The sequence below is a fragment of the Perna viridis genome, chromosome 7 (genome assembly GCF_037379345.1).
Source record: "Perna viridis isolate PV_CMFRI_1.1 ecotype Kerala chromosome 7, ASM3737934v1, whole genome shotgun sequence".
Taxonomy (NCBI): Eukaryota; Metazoa; Mollusca; class Bivalvia; order Mytilida; family Mytilidae; genus Perna; species Perna viridis.
This window is the reverse complement of record NC_142451.1, coordinates 21,786,662-21,809,168: the sequence shown is the minus strand read 5'-3', so window position 1 is coordinate 21,809,168 and position 22,507 is coordinate 21,786,662. Positions and strand designations below refer to the sequence as shown.

At 31.7% G+C, this 22,507-nt stretch overlaps 1 protein-coding gene and 2 long non-coding RNA genes across 10 annotated transcripts; 2 read left to right on the top strand and 1 right to left on the bottom strand.

The window, feature by feature from the left end:
• Positions 1-52: 52 nt before the first annotated feature.
• LOC148611785 (uncharacterized) lies at positions 53-8,540 on the bottom strand. Of its 8 annotated transcripts, none has more exons than XR_015924210.1 (7): positions 8,262-8,530; positions 6,559-6,966; positions 3,168-3,338; positions 2,863-2,985; positions 2,633-2,671; positions 1,401-1,628; positions 53-780 (listed from the first exon to the last, which is right to left on the bottom strand). XR_015924210.1 is itself a non-coding variant. In XM_088592674.1 (6 exons), exons 1-4 carry the CDS (start codon positions 8,308-8,310, stop codon positions 2,864-2,866), a joined length of 609 nt encoding a protein of 202 aa, XP_088448800.1. In that variant the 5' UTR covers positions 8,311-8,540; the 3' UTR covers positions 53-780; positions 2,633-2,671; position 2,863. The 8 variants fall into 8 exon arrangements, 6 of the variants coding, with proteins under 6 accessions (XP_088448800.1, XP_088448796.1, XP_088448797.1 ...); XR_015924211.1 differs by having other exon boundaries at positions 1,401-1,482; XM_088592674.1 differs by lacking the exon at positions 1,401-1,628 and having other exon boundaries at positions 6,700-6,966; positions 8,262-8,540.
• On the top strand, positions 7,871-9,085 carry LOC148611784 (uncharacterized). The gene is made up of 2 exons (XR_015924212.1): positions 7,871-7,993; positions 8,801-9,085. It is a non-coding gene; the product is annotated as an uncharacterized LOC148611784 (long non-coding RNA).
• Positions 9,086-13,688: 4,603 nt separating this feature from the next.
• LOC148611783 (uncharacterized) lies at positions 13,689-16,557 on the top strand. Its single transcript, XR_015924209.1, has 3 exons — positions 13,689-15,153; positions 15,690-15,872; positions 16,382-16,557. It is a non-coding gene; the product is annotated as an uncharacterized LOC148611783 (long non-coding RNA).
• The last annotated feature ends 5,950 nt before the right edge of the window (positions 16,558-22,507 follow it).

Below are 22,507 nucleotides of genomic sequence, written 5' to 3'. Positions count from 1 at the left end.
TGTTGACTTGTATGTTGTATGCATTGGTATGTAGGAATCATGTATCTTAGGATTACCTTTTAATGCTTTATTTCACATTAAAACAAAACAAAACAAAACAAAAAACATGTCAATCATCATCCAGTTAACCATTAAATATTAATATTACTTTGCCAGCAATATCAGTTTTTTTTGGGACCGTGGTACGGTCAACACTCACATTTCAAGTTTGGTGAATAAAACATGATGCTTTTTTGAAAACCACAAATATTGAAACTACTATGTTGGAAAATTGATACCAAACAAATTATTGTACCTTCAATAGTTACATGGTTTTATTCGGGGACTGTAAGTTTTTATTTAAAAAGATACTTGCCCCTTCTTTCATTTTTTTATCATTTGACTCCCAATTATTTTCTCTCAAAGTTGAATTCTACACATGTTTATATCAATATTAGACTGTTTCTTGTTGATAATTTGACGAAAAGAAACAAAATATATTTCCATATAATTTTTCATGAATGGCCATTTTAAAACAAAAAAAAATAAAACGAGATTTATACGAATAGTAACGTATTAATCTAAAAATGTTCATGATACATGTCTTGTAGTAGCGGGATTATTGTCAGGATAGTTTCGAACAACTCCGCATAAAGCAGTACACACAATTTTTCTGACTCTGCGTTGTTCCTTTCTAACTAGATATATTCCCTTCTCGAGCACTGCCGTCGAATGGCACTAAATAGTGCACATCTGTCATCATTCTTCCGTCGAGTAAGAAACTCACGCGTCATTATCCATCTAAAACAAAAAGAAGCACTTTTATCATTTCATCAATGCTCACACGGCATTTATACTACATACTACCTTATGTAACAGATTAGAAAACAGTACTTCAGAAATTTGCATCAATGAGCGCACTGAAACGATACAGTAAAAATGCAAAAATAACATCAGAATCCAAAGATATGGCTTGAATTTGGAAACAGGAAGCAGAGTGATCCAACAGGCAACACAATAAATTCAATTAAAAAAAAAAAAAAAACAAAAACAAAACAAAACAAAACAAAAAAACAAAACAAAAAAAAACAAGATGGCACAAAAAAAAAACCCAAAGCATTTGCAATGTGAACTCCCACAAAACAAATTGTGACTGACAACATGTAGCGTCAGATTTGCAAAAAACAGATCGACTAAGAAGGTATTCCAATATGATTAAGTGAGTGGCAAAGATACTGTTAATTTTTGTACTTCAATTAACTATAAGTACAATCAGCAATGAGCATTGACAGTTTTTTTACAGTTTAACGATAGAACGAAATAAAAATTACCGTTGGTATACTCTCGTTAGGTATTAATGTGATGTGATATTTAACAAGTATCTGAATTCTGCTAAATATAAATATTGCTAACAAAATTACCGAACACTAATCCGATCCATAATCAAGTCAAGTCCAAAACAAATCTGGCAAGATAGATATTACACCATAGGAGCAGCTGGTACTGCAATGGTCATAACTTCGTACATGCATTTCAAACATAAGGGTGGATTAAATATAGGTTTTACAGCGCGATAACCATACTTCTTCCATTGCGGCATGAATGTATTGCTGGTGATTAAATAACATTTGCATGCTATTGCGTCAAGTCTACACAATTTAAAAACAATTAAAAAAAACAATTATTACTCATTATTTTACAAGAGACTGAGTATTTTTTAACTAAGGACTGATATATAAAAATAATTTAGTAAGAGACATTTTAAGACGCATTTCCTCATCCCCCTGATTCAGGAGTCTGTTTCGCGATATATATATGGCGTTCTAGGAAATAAGAGAAGTTTGTCTGTTAATACTTACTCCAGTGTAGTGAATAAATTGTGAAATATAAACCAAATATGTAGGAGATGAAGGTATATTCCTGCACAGGTAAGGTAAATTTATATTGTTAGAATTAAACTCGGCTTTTTTTTTATCACAAATCCAAGGGCTGAAATGAGCACTGTGGTCTTATTCGAGATGTAGATCCAAAAGACGCAGAACAAGCAGATTCTGAAGTTTCCGTTATCGCGTGCTCTTGGGGATACATTGAAGTTAAGTATTTACCAAAAGATGGGTTGTTAATGGACAACACATAATCAATATATTTGCATGTGAAGTTAAAGGATTTAGCATCTTTTATATTTTGATTCTTTACGAGATTCTGAAGAAATTCAGTCTCGTATGAATATAAAAAACAAATCGGGTAGAAGACGAGCACATTTAGTGCCCACTGGAATACCAAATTGTTGATGAAAAATATCTCACCCAAATGTGGTAAATATATCTTACCAATGAGGAAATCAAGCATATTGCAAACCAGCTTTTTTGGTGTAGCATACTACACCCTTCTGTGATATTTTAGAAAAATATATAGGTTTGGAACGAAGAACAACAAAACATTTTCAAATATGTCCTTTCAAACGAGATTTCAATTCATCATGTGGCAAACGTAGTGTAAAGAGTTTGAGAAGTAAAAAGTATGGAGAAAACTTATTTCCGAAAAGTTGTGGGATTTCAGGTTTTGAAGTAAATCTCTAGAATTTTTAAGTATCCACATATAAATAATGCCACTACGAGAGCAGGTAAAAATAGAAAAAATATAAAATACATACTAGACTTCTGAACGTCTTCAAACTATGTCCGTCCTGGATCTATAATAATGAATGATGACACAATATATATGTAATATGTAAACCAGTAAATGAGGTTTTCATTACAATATAATCAGTCATTTTTCCAATTCTAATTTATATATTTATTTCACTTACCGCAAAAGTTGTGTCAAGACTCTTCAGACAGTTCTTCACTTTAAATTAGTGTTATTTTTCTACAGAAAGCATACCTCATTGTTGATTATCTTGGCTGCTTTGGCTCTTATTTTCACAGAAGACAGCAATGACTATAATAATCATGCATACGAAGGCAGTTATACCGATGATACATCCTATTTTCACAGTATCTGACCCTGTAAATTATATATCAAATGTAAGTGTATGTTGATTTGGAAAAAGGGAATATCAATGCCATGGGAATCTTTAATAAAAGGCAAAATGAATTAGATAAGCTAGTAGTTATAAATAATTATGATACTTTTCACATCTAGCGTATAAACACATGAATGTGTAATCATAAATCAAGAACGCTTACCATTCTCTTCACCTTGAACATTGGGTATACCAGCCGTTAACATTGTCGATATAGAATCTATCGTTGATGTCGTGTCATTCAAAAGAGAAGTTGTCACTTCAGTTGTTGTTGATGTTGGTGTTAATGTTGAGGGTTCAACAGAAGGCCTTGTTTCTGTTCCTGATACTGAATCTTTAAAAAGAAATGTTATTGAGGGTTACTGACAATTCAAGTGAACCTTGAGACAACGTCATTTTTCTGCTTAAGTTACCACAAATCACATTATCAGGAGCGTAGTGCCTAGTATAATGCAGTACCAATCATTTTCGTTAATACGGCATGCATTACCTAACATTTCTCTAAAAAAATATTGAAAACATGATAGTTTACTCATTCTGCAGTCAATCAGTCTGCTATGCCCCTGATTGTGCATGGAACATAAAAATATCATAAAGTATCACAAAATTATAATTCAAATATGCATAAAGAACGTGTTGTTAAAGTAATGGGACGACTGCTCATTTAAAAAGGAAATGACAGTAAATAAAAAGGCGCAACGTTATAGAGTGAAAAACGTATATCGCTAAGAAGGCGTAACGCTTTACCAACTGTTTTGCATGGAAAAGTTTAAGCCAGAATTAAAATTATTCGTATGAAAAGTGAAGTCAACGCTTAACATCGAATGCGTATTCAAAATATAATCCAAAGGACAAATAAAGATCTATTTAATAAAGGGGAGGGAGACAGCAATAATGACAATATAAAAAACTACCAGTATGACCCTTGGAATATATCTGTTTCCATTAACGAGATTTATAAAATGAATTGTTAAATCAATCAGTTATACATGTATAGGCTAGTCAAATGCAGGGAATTTACAAAATACTTACAGTACTCGTATGGCGTAAACTTGCCATTCTATGGAATGGGCGTGGAAAATGGGGGATTTCGTATTGAGGATTGTGAATGAGGAGAATGGGGAAATCAATTAGTTTGTATACACCTAATATAAATAATTTATAAAATAATAGTTTAAATTCTGACGAAGTAAAAGATACAAAAGAAATTGGTTGATAATGTAATATAATGATGAAAAAGCAAGTAAAATAGGAATATTTCTAAATGGAATCTGGAATTATATATGGGGAATAGGTAATGAAGGAATTGTAAATAGTGTAAATGTGAAGTTTTAAAAAAGTCAAGATAGTCTTTATATGGTTGAATCTCTTGGTGATGGATTTGGCTCCCTCTTTTATAATTTTGGGTGTTTTCAGACTTCTTGTATATCACTAATATTTTGATTTATGATCTTCCTATATATTTGATTTAAATGCTGCTGATGAGAGGTTACTCCTTGAAACACGTGTACAGCATATCGACATTTACAATATATAAAACTGGTATTTTGTACAAACTAACAGATGAATTCATTTCTATCACTCCGAATCGACATAATTGACCATACAAATAAATAGGCCTGAATCGTATATAAACGCAAAACCCATATGATAAAAATTCTTTTGAAGTGAGTATACGTGAGTATATTTGGTATCTCGAAATTACCCATTGAATAAAAAATCTTATTTGTATTATTTGTTTAAAACTAAAAGTTTTAAATATCTAAGTGAATCTGTAGGTAATACTCCTGTTGGTGACGATCAGGACTTTTTTGTATCCCTTAACTATACTCGGCGTCACATAAATAACTGTTAAAAATAGAATAAAAATATTTGCTACGACTTTATTGACATCGACCGTCGTTTAAATTGTCTTAAATGACTTGCTCATTCGTTTAGCCAAACGGCTTCTCCCTAAACAAGTCGCTTATTAGCTTAAATCATGCGTAACAAATCCTTACGGAAAAATCCCATACTAATATCCGCCATGTTGGTTTCTACGGGACGATTTGTTTACAAACGAAGTTCGTAAGTTCCCGTCGAACTCCGGTGACGATCGTCTGCTTGATCAACTTTTCGGTATTGTACGTTGTTCGCGTAAAATAAATCCGAGATATCCGAAATAACGCCGAAGTGCATTCTGGGTTCTTCGGTTTTTGGACAAACCATTTAAACGTAAACAACATCTCCTAGCAACCCGATCACTGTAAACATGGCCGACTTTTTACAATGTAAATATTGGCACCTAGAATTAAAATCTGACCGGAATTTAACGATTCATTGTTTAGGGAGAAGCCGTTTGGCTAAACGAATGAGCAAGTCATTTAAGACAATTTAAACGACGGTAGGTGTCAATAAAGTCGTAGAAAATATTTTTATTCAAATTTTAACAGTATGTTATTTATGTGACGCCGAGTCTAGTCGAATATCAGTTTGAATGTATTTTTGTCATATATCGTTTCAAATTTAAATACAAGTGCGTTCATGCACGAATTTGTCTATGTTTGTTTTGGAACAATAATAAAAAGACCAATCTATAGTCATAACTTTGTCAATATATTTTAACTTTAAATAATAATCAATAAAATAGATATAAAAGATAACAAGAATCAATAAAAAGGGAAATATATTTAAATCATAACCAACAGATTCCCCAGTTTCAAGTCGAATATATATTTATACAGTATATACAGTAGTACAGCAGTACTGTAAAATGCTATTTTTTTTCGACAAAGATAGAACTGTTATTTTCACGAGTTGATAAAACGATAATTTGAAAAAAAAGGATGAAATTATAATAAAAAGAATCTTAACCAAAAGCTATGTATAAAACGAAGTACCAGAGTTTGGCTAGAACTGACAGTATTTTCCTCTTTCAATTACTACTTCGCACTTCTTAGAAATTAAGTTGTTAAAAGATATATGACGTCTTCAGGTCATGATTACCCGTTTGTTTTTGTTACAAAAATAAATAAATAAATAAATAAATAAATAAAAATAGATTAACATTTTTTTTAGTATTTTTATCAACAAACTTGCTCTTAAAATAAAACTTTCTTTTTTTAAATAAAATTTTTGTATGTTTAATCAATCTTAATTTCCACACAAATTCCAATGACAATTTCGGATATTTAGTCAACGGATATTTGACCGACTGGAGAAATTGCGCAGATTCTTTAGGATTTACAACTTACATCGAATGAAAACACGAGCTAGCTTATCCATCAGAAATAACAGTACTTAAAGGTTTTAAATTCTGCATAAATATCATCATATTTTAAGAAGCTTCATAGAAAAAAGAATATACATTTTCTATTTTCTAGTCGAATACCGACGTTTTGTTCTAAAGACGAATTTATACAAGGCTAATTCTTTTATTTTTGTTCCGCACAATGCTAGGGACAACAAATAGCTGTCACGGGAACCAGCATCTTTTTGACTGACTTCACTGTGACCCTTATACACCAAAACAGTTGCAGGTTTCGAGAAGGTTCTTTTAAAATCACCCAACTTACCAACAACTTCAATATATTTTGTGGCATTAGGAGTGAAAACCTCAGGTTTTGGTTGTAAAGTAAGCCATTTCGCCGAACATTTGTATATTCCAGAATCGTTAAACTCGACAATTTCAGCAGGAATTGTAAAATAAATTATACCGTTCAGAGTCATCGACGAATTAGTTATTGCTCTCTGTGCAATGCTATTGTTGCGCCATTCCAAGCTCAATATTCCTGCATGCGGACGAATGATAAGAATGCTCTCTATTTTGATTTCTGCATTGAACTTGAATAGCTCCATGAAATAAAAAGTGTCCACTTCCATTGTAGAGTTAATTAAACAACTAATGGTCAAACTGTCGATGTTCTTGTTAACCTTTTCACTAACATTAAATATGACATCTTTTCCGTGGAGGCTTTTTATTCCTGAAAGATAAAAGTACTGCAACTTATATAATGTATAATGTTTGTTACCCTTTCAATAAAGTTTAATTTACATTTGGCAAGAAAGAGTAATCAAGGGAACAAAATTCGATCAGAAATCAAGAGTGTATTCCTAGGATAAAGAGTAGATAGGGAAAACAGACTCACACAATAAAGAACATGAAAAACTTGCACAGGTGGAACAGTACTTTCTGCTAGTTTTGCCAATATTTCATCGTTTAAATTTGGAATATTGAACATAGGAAGAGAACATTATCTATACGGTCTATATCTGCAATTATTTCCTTTTTTATTTTCCTTAGTATTATTAACCAATGAGTTATCTTGAACATTGTCTTGAAAGTTTTGTTAGAGTGAGTCTCTCGCTTACAAAAACAATTTTTAAAACCAGCCAGCCAATGCACTATTCGTCTTATATGTTTAATTTCACTTTCAAACATGCGCTTTCATGCATACTTACGTGGTAAAAATTGAAATCAAAATTTTACACCACAATTACAATTTAATAATGACAGGTCTATATTTTTGAGAATATTTCTCTGTAATAAAACACTATAATTCAATATAAAAGATATATTTAGGAAATTTTCTCAGGTAATTGTTATATAATGGTTTAAATGCATGTAATATGAGTACTAATTGAAACGCAATACAGATAATTCACATACCAGACATGTGTATACGTTCTCTGTAGTTTTCTTACGAAACACTTTATAAAACAGTCATATATTGTTGATTAATGAAATACCAAAAAATCTATTAACATTTTTAATACATGCCTGAACTGACCATCGTCAACCTCTCAAGTGACATATTGGTTTAGAATTGAAAACTACATATTCAGGAGCGGACTGAATATAACCATTAACAAATAGAAAATGATCAATGACGGCTTACCGAGGCTTTGTTCTGTAACGTATTTTGACGGACGAACGGAATGAAGGACAAATGGAAAACCGAATTCAATACTTTCAAGAAATGGAACAACAATCACGTTTCCACAGAAACGGTATCATTATTCAGTCACCACTTCATGTTTTTATCTTGAAATACAAATGAAATGTTTCCAGTGTATATACTTGTGTACATTTCAGCCGATGTTTTCATATCTCCATATCTCATGGAAAGTATCAAATAAAATTAGAATACAATAAATGAATGTGTATTATGGCAAATGAAAAATAATATATCATTTTATATCATTTTCTGTATAGATAACGGACCAAAACGGTGATAAATTTATATCTATGATTACTGTATAAATTTTTAACACTTACCGTTCAAAATAAACGAAAAAGGTAGGGCCCAACAAATTAGACGTGCCATTTCAATCCGTCTGATGAGAGGTTAGTCCTTGAAACACGTGCTCAGCATATTGAAAATATCTGGATTGTATTTAGTCTATATTTACTGGTTACATTTTTCGATGTCGGGTATTTACGGTTATATTTATAGAAATGATGAAATTTTAATTTGGTTAAGATATTATAAAACAACAATAAAATTAGAGTCTTAACTTTAAACACAAATTTTGAATCATGATTTGATCATCTGATCTATTTTCTTTTGATTATATTTATTCCTGTTCATATATGATTATTGGACTTTCTTATCAATAAAATATTTCGTATATCAGTTTTAAAGAGCACTCGCACTCAACAAATATTTTAAAGGATACACTAGAAAATAATATTACTGCAAATATCTTTGACTATTACATCCACTTCCACAGAATTAGTCTTTATCTAATATTTATATAAATGTTTACTCCAAGAGAAGTGAATTATAAAGTAATATTCAGAAATTTCATTTGCAGGTGTGACTTAAAGTACATGTATACACCAGTAAATATCAGCTGTACAACTTTGGTTTTGTTGGTTGAATCTCTGTTTAAGTGAACTGCATGACTACAAAATGAACATCCTAGGGGACATACATCCTATCTTGAATTACTTGCCCAACTTTATTCCATACAGTTTATGGACATCGGAACACTCAGACTTTTATATAAAATATGAAAAGAAATCTTGTATAATTGTACCTTGTTATCTAAATGACTCCATTAATGTGTAAGAAGTCAATTATATTCATTTGATCGGTATTTGTGTAGTAAATCAGTTAAAAGTTTATATTGTAATTGTTGGCAAATTCACAGATAAATCGGTGGATAATATAGATCATATATAAAACCTGTCCGCAATTTATTTATACTTATCTTGTAATTCTGGAGATTACCAAAAGTTCATGACTTTGCTTTCAATTTGTAATTATATGAATAAATGCCGGATTTATCGAATTTGTCAACAATGTGTCCGTTCACAATTTATGAATAGAATATTAATTTATCCAAACAATTTGGAACATATTTACATATAATCGATATGCACACACACTTTCATCAGGTCAACATGCAAATAGTTTCAGTGCTAGTTTAAAATGTCTCACTAAAGAAATCATAAAAAGTATCAAAAGAAATTACTTTTAACGTTAATATCAGTATGTATGAGTTTCTGATTTTCAACTCATTTATGGGGGAATGGAAATATTGCCAATACAAAAGAGGAAAAAAGTGATCTTGTTCTACACATATAAAAATAGTAAGATGATTTTATTTATTACGTTTAAGTCAGTTTTACAGTATTGATGGTCGAAGCGATATTCAGGTCGAAAATGAACGTTTTAAGTAGGTCGATGAGTGTCAATGCTACACAAGTTTTCAAAGACCCGATGTAGCAAAAATCATTATCTACTATATATGACAAAGCAGCAGACAAAGCCTAAACCAACATTGTTTTTGACTGTAAAATGTTTTAAATCCAATGTTTACTATCAGCGGTAGACGTAGAAAATAATAGCAGTATTAAGTCCTATATATACTGCTACCACACTCTCCAAAGAAGAGATTGTGGAAAACCATAAATCTGCGCTATCCTCTTTTGATCTCTCTACCAAGGACGATGATTGTGATTTACCGTCTATGTACTGGATCTAAATTCCACAATAATCCATACAAACAACGTCATATAGGTGGATCTGTAAAATGTACCATCAAACCACTTTCAAAATACTTCTATACTCACAGCTGTCAAAGAGGGTCTGCAGTCCTACCAAAGCACTTGTTATTCCCGTAGTGGTATTAATTCAATGTGGATCCTGAAAAATTTAAAGATCTTTTTGAGACAATCAGTTCAAGACTATTATCAGAATATAATAGCATTACAACCTATGATTTTTCAACACTGTATACTTCTATTCCCTATACTCAGTTACAATTCCGACTTAAAATCATTATACATCGTTGTTTGTTTTCAAAAAAGATGGTACACCTAAACACAAATATATAGTTCCAGGTAGATATTCCTCATACTTTGTAAGAAATAATTCCAAAACCATCTTCCAGAAGAAGATGTTTACAAAATGCTGGAATTTCTAATCGACAACACATTTGTCCAGTGTAGTGAACGTATTTTTTTTTACAAACGAACGGCATTCCAATGGAACTAATTGTGCTCCTCTTCTTGCTGACCTATTCCTTCATTCTTATGAGGCTGACTATATAGCTGATCTGATCCGAAAGAAAGAATTTCGTTTAGCTAGATCCTTTAATCTCTGTTTCCGCTATAAAGATGACGTATTATCTTTAAAACAATCCTAATTTCGGGGATTTCATACATCGCATCTTCCCCAACGAACTTGAGATAAAGGATACTACAGACACTGTGAAGTCAGCCTCATATCTTGACCTACACTTAGAAATTGATGGTAAACTATTGACCAAACTTTACAACAAACATGATGAATTTTCATTCAGAATTGTCAACCTACCTTTCATCTGAGGCAACATCCCTTCAGGACCTGCATATGTAGTGTTCATATAACAACTCATACGTTATGCCAGAGCGTGCTGAAACTACGCAGACGTTTTGTATCGCGCTGGAATTCTAACAAATAGGCTTCTGGAACAGGGTCATGTTGCTACATGATCGAAGTCATCACTGCAGAAGTTTTATGGATGTCATCATGAACTCGTGGATCGTTCTGGTGTATCTTTCTGTACCATGAAAACTGATTTATTCAACGGGACATAGTTTTCCTTTCCTCGTTTGTCTACCTCGGACTTGACTTTTTATGAGCAACTCGGCAGGTGTTTCTAGAAATGCAGAGGACGCTTACCCTACCGGTGCACCTGATCCATGCTCTCAGTTTTTAATGGAGTCCGAGTGGCTCATTTGCTTTTGTTACTTTGTATGTATGATTTTAGTTACTTTATGTTCTTTGTTGTGTATGTCTGTTTCCATGTCTGGTCTTTATCCCTGGATTACATTCTTTTGATTACCGCCATAACCTAGGTTCCCTTGATTACTCATTTCTTTAGCATACCAAACTTACTCTGACAGTTTGATTGCCTGAAAGTTCATTTTACATTTTTAAATGATACATAATCATTTCATACGTCAGTTTTTGGACTATCTTCATTTCGTTTATCTAATTTATGACACGCGTCTGAACGTTCATCTCGATCTATACAAAAATGGAATTTTGACAACAAAACTCTTCGACAAACGTGACAATTTTGATTTTCCCATCGACAACTGTCCATTACTATGTAGTAACATCACAGTCGCATGTGCGCATGGCGTTATCCTTTCACAGCTTAACTAATAGATTAGGCAAAAAAATCACGTAAGGATTAAGTAGTTTGCAAAAAAACTACTAGAACAAGCATGCGTTGTCCCAAATCATCATTTCGAATTTTCTACATGATATAGTTACTAGTGATGACATATCTGTTTCAATAATAACTGATAGATTTTGAGTTAGATTGTGTTCCTTCTTTTCGGAAAGATCTCCATCGGGATTCATGACGGATGTATTATAAGAAGCAGGGGCTGTTAATACCCGGTTTTTTGGTGGGGATCGAGCTGCTCGTCTTAAATGAAAATCTGTCAAAACAAATAAAAAAAAGTCTGACTCTAACGTAAATTAATCAAAAATTGTACATGAATATTTTAGTTGTATAAATCATTACGTTTAATAGATCTATGCCAATATATTCGAATCCTGTCTTTTATAAGTCTTCTTTAATTTCACTGAATTTTATACATATCTTATACTTAATGCTTCAATAAAAAAATGCACATATTTTCTGTGGTATAATTTGAAACAAATCTTAAATTTCATTATTTTCTGCAATCAGACTGCATGGTCTACATGGCCTCATGAATTGCATATCATAAACATAAACATATCATAAACATTATTTCACATGAAATTAACTTTTTTCTGTTCAAGTGATTTCGTTTCTTTAATGGAGAATATAAAAAAAATATATTTGATAAATAGAATAAAAAAAAAAAACACTTACAGACAGGATCTAAATGTACACCCTCTACTTTGCTATCATTTTGCTATCACTTTGATTATACATTTTGTAACTGTTCTTCTATTTTTTTCCGTCACCAAATCCAAATAAACAATACCAAGGAAGTAACGGATATTGTAAGTAATAATCGAAGACCATGTCACAATTTCAGTCGTGTCGAAGCTGTAAATGACCAAGAAGTTAAAATTACTGATACAGAATATTAGGTACGTCAGTTAGAGCATTGTGCTTTTTACAGTAAATATCATATTAGTAAGTTATTTTGACATAATTGCATTTGAAATCATAAACAGTGACAGAAGAACTTACTCTCTTTATTTTGAAGTTCGTATATTTATAAGACTTTGATACAATTATTACTGACTTGTTTGTCTATTCGTGTATAAACTTTTGTATTATTTGAAACAAAATATGAGAACGATGTTGTTTTGTATAATATTGTTCGTATGTCATATGCCGAGGTTGTTATTAATGTTGTAGATTCTTCAGACCCATCACTTATTGAACTAACTGTTAAAGTGGATGTTGCTAAGTTAGGGCATGCTAAGTGAAATAATAATTGGGTTGAGCCTATAATAGAAATTGATAATTGGTAGGGCCAATTGTAAAAGGAATAAATAATGATGTATGTTCAGATTAAAGTACTTTGAAATGTAATACTCTTTTCTGTGACACGAAAGGGTAAGCACCGTATGTTTTTTTTAGAAACACCTGCCGAGTTGATCATAAAAATCAAGTAGACAAAAGAAAAAACTAGGAGACGTTGAACAAATCAGTTTTCATGGTAGTTTTTAGGAGGTCACCCTATGTTTGCTTTTAATTACTATTTTCTAGAGCTAACCTAGTGTCCAAATAAGCATCTAAGATAAAACAGAAAATGAAACGTCGTCCAAAACTTTTTCCATAGTGAAGCTAATGCATATTTCCTAAACTGTTCTAGAATCCATTGCATATGGTTTATTCATAGATGATTTTTCACTAAAAGTTTTATTTTGAATGTTAAAGGTACATTTTTGGCCTAAACTATCGTTTTTGTACAAATGTTTTGTATAAAGTATTTTTTATTCAAAGGAATATATATGTCATTCTGAACATGAGCCTATTATACTTCACTATCGTACACACTCTATTTTCAGTCAACTTAAGAAGTTGACTGAAAATGTTGTTATTTATATTGTCTCATAGTGTGACACCTTTATCGTTATCGTTGCATGATTCTCAAATATATATTGTCCACAGACCTATACCCCAACCAACAAAAAAAAAAAACACCAGTACTTTACCTTTTTTATTCATAAGTTTATTTTTTGGGCGTGGACCAATTTCGTACCCTTTGACTCACTCCAAAATGGTAAAAGATAAATAAACCCTGTACAAACATTCTAAACACAAAGTCAAAAGGAACACATTGACATCTGAACCAAACAAATTGAATAAAAAAACCTCAATATCAAATATAATGATAACTTCCTCTGCCCTTAATCTCCTTATTGTCTAAGGGGTAGACAGAAACCTCAACAAACTGAATAGTTATCCGCAATGTCCCTAGGAACAATGTGCTAAAATTTAAAACAAAAGATTTTTACTCAGGTTATCATTAATGAACGAAAATTAACAGACACGAACTACTACGCCAGAGACGACGACGATGGTAGGGTGATACCATTATACGACCAAACAAATGTGTTTGCTCTCCTATAAAATTGAAATTTTAGGGCATCAATTCTCTTGCTAGCAGAAATTCTTATACCTTATAACTCGCTTATTAGCAATTTAGTAATCCGACTTCCTAAACACCTATTCAAATTAAGGTCTTTATCTTTCATATGACGATGAAATCTGTCACCCAAAAAGATATACAAACTGATAATATATGTCATTTTTATATGTCCAATAGCAGCATTAAGAAAACAAAGACACCCATTTACCAAAAAGGCTGCCATACAATATCAGTTGCATTTTCGTTGGGAAGTTGACAAATGTGTATTAATATCAAGGGCGGACTTTGCATCCCCAGCTTCAAAGCAGCTCCAGTTCCGTACCGTTGACGTTCTATTTCTAAAAGTAGTGCTGGAATGGAAGAGACCAATGCTGTGGACTCAGTATGCAACCGGGGAACTTCTCCTTCGAAACACTGATAAGTTAATTTTTCTGAGATGATTTTGTCATGTTAATCGTGTGCTGATAAGAGAAAATGTTTACTTTTATTAAAAAATAAACATTACTATCTTAACAAAAAGATAGCTGAGGCATATTCTCTCTTTGCTAATACCCAAATCTGATTAAGATTTTATTTGGTGAATTGTGTGATCATTGTGCTATGTTTCGTATTTCAATTCTTTTAGTGGCCCGAAGAGTAGACTATTTCAAATTATTCAATTTATAAAAGATTATTCAATATAGAAAAGTGATCAAAATATTCTGGACACCAAAACTCCAATGGAGTCTTAAATTGCACGGTTGCCACCACAGTTGTCCAATGAAATGCGATTTTGCATTAATTACGTACATGAAGAATATATCTGTTTTTGGGAAATCAATTTTTTATTTTAATTTGAACTCAGTCTCTTCATTTTAAAGTAAATAATTGTAATAGCTGTATGTAACTTAATTATGTTGCTGTTCTGTGCTTGCAGTAAATCATTACATTTCTCTGTCTCCTTAATATTTCAACTTTTTTAATGCAGTACATGAGAGAATCTATGCTTTAGAACGATTAGAGACTGAGAAAACTTTAACAGACAGTTTAGATGTTCCTGATTTTGGGGCTAGCAAACCAAAGACAGGTATGCTATTTTATTAAGTAGTGTTAGCTGTTTTTGTAAACCATCACATATAGCACGGTATGATAACCTCAGTGTTATTCATTTAATTTGTCTATCATCAGTGGTTTCCAGATAATTTGAGAAAGTATCTAAGGATCTAACTTACTATTGTTTACTACTATAAATACGTATTTAGTTCCCATTTGTAGTTCTTGATGGTGTTTGAAAATTTTTTCTCAGTGGTACATTAATTAAGAACAGAGTTAGATCTGAAATTACAAAATCACTAATGTTGAATGCAATAATTTCCCGATTTACAGTGACTCTTATATCACATCTAGTTCTGTTGGACTTAAAAAAAAAATATCTGTGTTGTCCTTCAATACATGTACTGCTGTTGTTTTATATACATGTCATAGATCTTAATTTTTTATGTGATTGCATCATTTGATATCTTATATGTTTCTATTTGCATTGCATTCTAAAAATATGTGTATGCTAAATTTTACTTCCTATTACCAATGCTTCAGTTTATACAACAATCCTCTATATTTCAGCCACACAAATATCTCAGAAAATAGAAACAACGTCTAAGGCATCAACCAGTAAAAATGTCTCCAGTTTTAGAAATCCGTCTCCTAACTACACTGTTGTTAGGAGTTACAGGGGTCACAGAGATGGTGTGTGGGGGGTCAGTGTGTCAAGGTCAGAACAGCCAGTTATAGGGACTGCTTCAGCAGGTATGGTTAATCAAATATGTTATAAAAAGCTAACACATTCAGTAGAGTTAAATGACAATAATAAAGAACAAGCGCACATATTTCTTGACAGGACCAATAATTTGTTTAAAAAAAGGCAGGATAGAAAATTTCATCCTCTCCCCCTTCATAAAAACCAAACAATTGCTCCTCCTATACCACTGAATAGAATGGAATGAAACTTTCACAAAATCTTTATTACGTGTTTCCTTTATGCATTTCCTATTTTAGATTATGATCCAAATCAAATTAGGGGTTGACATGGACTTAGTCATTTGTGAATATAGGGACAAAGGGGATTCATCTCTTATCTGTTACTCCTCTTATATTGCTGAATGGAATTGATTGAAACTTTCACGGAATCTTTATTACATGTTCGCATTGTACACCTTCTATTTTAGAAATTGATTTGAATTTGGGGATTTCACATAGCAAAACATGGACATGGATATTTTTAATTTCTTAATGGATGATTTGTTTTATAACTTCAGACAATACTGCCAGAATATGGAACATTGGAACCAGTCAATGTTTACTACAGTACAATGGTCACCAGGGCTCAGTCAACTCAATCAGATTTCATCATAACCAAGAACTGGCCCTCACTGCCTCGGGTGATCAAACTGCTCACATTTGGGGTGCCCATGTTACTCAACTCACTCAGAATATCATGGTAAGAATAATGAAACACAAAAAGAAAATTGACAGAATTATTGGAGAAAGTTAGCCAGGATTATTCATAATTATAGGAGAAATTATTCCAATAAATCTACATTTGGGAGAATCTTATGCTCTTTATCTTACCAAGAATAACAGACATGTATCAGTAGTGATTTAATTTTGCAAATGATACACATTTGTGCAGTTTGAGTAAATTTTGCAGATGATACACATTTGTGCAGTTGTGAGTAAACTATAAAACAAAAACACTTATCTAAGTTCAATGAATACCAATTTCCATATAGCGGGTTATTTTGGCAGGTGTAAAAATTGGCAATTTTGAGGTTAAATGGTATACGTAAGATTTTGGCGTTTCTAAATTTGGCAGCTGCTAAGTGTTGAAGTTAACTCTTATTAAAGCCCAGAATAAAATTTTACATAATTTATTTTGACGGTTTTTGAAAGACCCCTAAAATATACCAAAATTAGTACCCAGTGAAAATTTCCTGCTATACAGTATTTTTTTAGATAATCATATTTATTGCTTAAAGGGAGGATTCATGTTATAAAGATGCCAATAAAATGTTAATGAAAGGCAATTTTCAGCATTAATATTTTTCTTTTGATCATTGTATGAATATAATTTAAATTTTTAGAGGTCACAGTCTTCAGGAGAAGATGAGATAGAAGGATCAGAAAAAGAAGATATTGTTGACGGTATGTTTAAAACTTAATCCTGAAGCAAAGCTAATGTTTATCCAATTGATTTTGAATTTGTAGATATATTTGTATGCACCATTAATGCAATACTTCATAGTGATAGATTTTATGTTCGTAGCCATTTTTGTTGATGTGTGATTTGAACATTCTGTTGATTTGGTTTGAACTTGATTTTTTAGTACATGTGAGTGAAAATTTCCATTACAAAAGTTTTTGCTTCACTTTATTGGATATATCTGAAATTTGGTTTGTAGCTTCAGTTTGAGGATTTGTATTTAGAAGCAATTTTTGTTGCTGCATAATGCTAATTTACTTGTATGTATAAATTTTAATTTTTCTACAGGTATTGCTTCATGGAGTTAACAACTTCACCGAAGAGTGATGACACTAAAGCAATCCTTAGTAGGGATTTTTTACCCAGAGTGGAATATACCTGTTTGAATTACCTCCCTTTGAAAACTGAACTGAGATATTTTGTTAGATGATGGGAAACAGAATTGGCATCTTTTTGAAATAATGTATTTCTCTATACATGTAGTTTGTACATTTTTGTCTTTTTCTGATAATCATTTTTGAGTGATTTGTTGAGTGATACTCTAACACGATATTTTCTTTTTTATTTCAGGGTCACAGTAAGATGGTAACATCAGTTTGTTGGTCAGAGACAGAGCATGCTACTTGTAACTTATTTTCCTGTGGATTTGATAGACAGGTCTTAGGATGGACCATTGATATTCAGAATAAGGAGTAACTCATTTTTAAATGTGACTGTAATGGTTAAATTGTCTAAGAACAAACTTTAGATAAATGTAAATTTACACCTGTAAGTCTATCATTGTCTAGTTAATGATGCATATTACCTTCATAAGCCATCATAATTGGTTTTTATATCTGAAACAAGACAAACCAAAGGGTTTAAATAAGAATATTCTGTATTTTTAAATTGACAAAAAATATGCTCTAAAAACATTTTTCAAAATATTGAAGCCATATCAAATTCATGACTTTATTTGGAAAATAATAGGCTTTTATTTCTGACATCTTTGAAGGATCTAAACTTGAAGCACATTTTAAGTACTATAAGGTGTCATTTAAATGTTATTATTTAATCATAGATTTATGGTACTTTAAACATCCAGACTTTTTAAAACATTGAATGAATCTTATTTGTATATCTCGTAATTTATTTTCAAACATGAGTATGGTACAAGTTAATGTTAGAATTTTTGTATCGCTCACATTGGAAAGAAAGATGTTGTTTTTTTCTATTTGTTAAGACACATTTCACACCCCATTACTTTTAACGAACCATATTTATGAATTGATTGTCATAATAACAGTAAACTCTTACAGTATATAATTCAAGACTTTGTCTTTCTTGGCATTAGTTGCAAGGTTTTAAAATAACACTTAAAAACTATTGAGTTCTCTAGAAATGTTATTTTCATGCTTTTGTATTCTTATTTTTGTTTGTTTGTGGTGATGTATTATCTGTAGCATATACAATTTACTCACAATAGGCACCAGTAATATGTAAATTCTCATTATTTGTATAAAGAATGATTTTTTTTCCTCATTTGTTGCTACAATGTAACTGAATTTGTTGACAATATTTTTCTTAACATCTTTGTAATTTGTCTAAAGGTTTTTACATGGACATTTTAAGACTACCCTAAAGTGTTGTATGTTGTAAGTGATTCATTATGCGTCTACCCATTTTACTGTCCTTTAATAAAAGTTGTTATGGTGTTTATTTAAGAACTAGAAAATAAAAATAACTTATTGATACTAGTGACATTCTTTATCATTCCCTTACTTTATAACATGGACGTACAAGGTGATCATGCTGTCTGTTCTTCATTCTACAACTCCTTCAAAATATCGGCAAAAATTCTGAAGCTTTGAACAATGGGACAACTCTGATATGTCAAATCAATAAAACTTTCATAAAATCGAAATTACATTATGACATTGTGCATCTATTTTTTGCAATTATCATATGAACAACTTTTCACACCCTGCCACATGTTGTGGCAAGGTATTATGTGATACCCTCAGAAAAATTATGTAGTTGTGTGTCCGTTAGTCCATCAGTCTGTCTGTTCCAGTTAATAGATTGAGAATATAATAATAAATAGTTTTAAAACTCTGCACAGTTCTTTAGTACTACAAAATAGGGGTTAAGAACAATTTTCAGTTAAATCCATAAAACAATTTTCAAGTTATGTCATTTTTCACTGTTACCATCCCTGTTTTACTGTTACATGTTTCCACATGATAAATTGAGAAAGAATCAATGACTTATTTTGAAATTTTGCACAGTTGTTTAGTACCAGTACAGAAATATACAGACCAAGTTAATTTTTCGTGTAAAGTAAAATAAATATTTTTCTAGTTATGCCATTTTTTACTGATACATGTTTCAAGTTGACAACTTGAGGACGGATGAAATAATTGCTTTGAAACTCTGCACAGTTGTTTAGTACTATGAAATACAACTCCTTCATTTATATATATAAATAACATGGACAAAATCAAGTAGATAGAGTGGGAAGTTATCTCTGCAACTACTTTCACAGCCACATGATATTTTAACAGAAGTCAATCCTTTTTAGCTCACCTGGCCCAAGGCCATATCAGCTATTGCAATTACTTTGCGAATGTCGTCGTCGTCGTCCGTCGTTAACCATTATACAAAACTCTTAACTGAAACTACATGACTAATTAGAACCAAACTTGTTATGAATGTTTCTAGGAGTATCTTGCATAGAACCGAAGTGGTGATTTTTGATTTGTAGAAAAACATGGCCGGCGTTACTAAAAATAGAACATTGGGTCAGACTAATTTTTCGCATATATCCCCAAAACCGTTAGGTTTAGCTAAATTCTGAGGTAGGCTAAAAGTGTTCAGCATGATGAGAATTATTTGTGGTGAAATATTCGTTTTAATCCGTTAATCCATGTTGGAGTTACTACCCTTTTTGACGTTTTTTTTTTTTTTTTTTTTTTGCTATTTTTAATGTTATTTCTTTCAAAAAATCTTCTCCTCTGATATTATTTGATCAATTGGAACCAAACTTGGTATGAATGTTCCTTGGTGTATCTTGTATAGAACTGATGTGGGGATTTTTGATTCGTCGAAAAAACATAGCCACTGTTACTAAAAATAGAGCATTGGGGTCAGACAGTAGTTTTACGCATATATCACCAAAGCCGTTAAGACTAGCCAAATTCTTTCAGTAGCTGAAATGATCCTTATTATTAGGATTACAAAAGTCTTCAGGGATAAAAGTTGTCGGACGACTCCTTGTAAGAGTTATTGCCCTTGAAAGGGGAAACATGACGTTTTTTTTTTTTACAGTTTTCAGTCAAAGTCTTGAAAACTTTTATTCATTAAAAGAAACTTTCAATTGTTGAAATGATCCTTATGATAAGTCCTACCAAAGACTTCTTGAGTCAAAACTGTTGGACAACATTGTTAAATTTATTGCCTTTGAAAGGCAAAATTTAACTAGATGAGCGATTCAGACTCATGAGCGCCTCTTGCTGGAGCTTTGTTCTCAATTTTATAGTTTATGTACTAAATGTAGATTAACAATAGACTAGCTTTCAATCTAATACTGCATAAGATTGTTCTGAATATGTTGTATTGTGTTATGATTTTTGGATTTTTCTATAATTGTTGACTTGAATGTTGTATTATTGGTACATTGTGTTTAGAAACCAAGCGTCTTAGGATTACCTTTTAATGCTTTGTTTTACTGTCAAACCGCACATTTAAAGTTTGATGTATGAAACTAATGTGTTAAAATGAAAACCACAAATATTGAAACCACTATAGATGTTGGAAAATTTATACCAACAAATTATTGAACCCTCAATAGTTTAATGGATTTATTCGGGGACTCTAAAGTTTCTATTTAAAAAGCTACATGCCCCTTCTTTCATTTTCTTATTATTTGACTCGTAATTGTTTTCTCTCTCAAAATTCAATTGTCTCTTGTTGATAATTTGACGAAAAGAAACAAAATATATTTCCATACGATTTTTCATGAATGGCCATTTTTAAAAATTTACAACGAGATTTATATAAATAGTAATATATCAATCTAAAACTTTTCATGATGCATGTCTTGTACCAGCGGGATTATTGTTTAGTTAGTTTCGAACAACTCCGCATAAAGCAGTACACACAATTTTTCTTACTGTGCATTGTTCCTTTCTAACTAGGCATAACCCCTTCTCGAGCGCTTCTGTCGAATAGCACAAAATAGCGCACCATCTGTCATCATTCTTCCATCGAGTAAGAAACTCACGCATCATTATGATCCATCTAAAACAAAAAGAAGCACTTTTGTCATTTCATCAATGCTCATGCGGCATTTTTACTACCTTATGTAACATATTAGAAAACAGCACTTGGGAAATTTTCAACAATGAGCGCACTGAAACGATACAGTAAAAATGCAAAAAATAACATCAGAATCCTAAAATATGGCTTGAATTTGGAAACAGGAAACAGAGTGAACCACAGACAACACAATAAATTCAATTTAAAAAAATGAAGATAAAAACAGGATAGCACAAAAAACCCAAAACATTTGCAATGTGAACTTCCACAAAACAAAATGGGACTGACACCATATAGCGTCAGATGTCTAAAACAGATCGACCAAGAGTGGCACACAGTTTGTTCAAAAGGTATCCCAATATAATCAAGTGAGTGGCAAAGATACTGTGAATTTTTGTAATGTAATTAACAATAAAAACAATCAGCAATGTTTATTGACATTTTTTTACTGTCAAACGATAGAACAAAGTAAAGAATTACCGTTGGTATACTCTCGTTAGGTATTAAAGTTATTTGAAATTTAAGTATCTGAATCCTGCTTATATAAATAATGGTAACAACAAATTACCGAACTCTAATCCGATCCATAATCAAGTCAAGTCCAAAACAAATTTGGCAAGATAGACATTACACCATCGGAGAGGCTAGTACCGCAATGGTCATAACTTCGTACATGCATTTCAAACATAAGGGTGGATTAAATCTAGGTTTTACAGCGCACAAAACCTACTTCTTCCATTGCGGCATGAATATATTGCTGGTGATAAAATAATATTTGCATGCTATTGCGTCATAATCGGACGATTAGTGGTCACGTCTACACAAAGAACAATTAAAAAACAACCAAGGACTGATATCTAAAAAATAATTTAGTAAGAAACATTTT

What these genes read in the sequence shown, in the direction of transcription:
- LOC148611785 (XM_088592673.1), bottom strand. Translation starts at nt 8,310, where the DNA reads ATGGCACGTCTAATTTGTTGGGCCCTACCTTTTTCGTTTATTTTGAAC. An exon ending in TTTTTCGTTTATTTTGAACG is followed by an intron (nt 6,967 to 8,261) that starts GTAAGTGTTAAA and finishes TTTATCTTTCAG; the next exon opens with GAATAAAAAGCCTCCACGGA. An exon ending in AAAATATATTGAAGTTGTTG is followed by an intron (nt 3,339 to 6,558) that starts GTAAGTTGGGTG and finishes TTCTTTTTAAAG; the next exon opens with ATTCAGTATCAGGAACAGAA.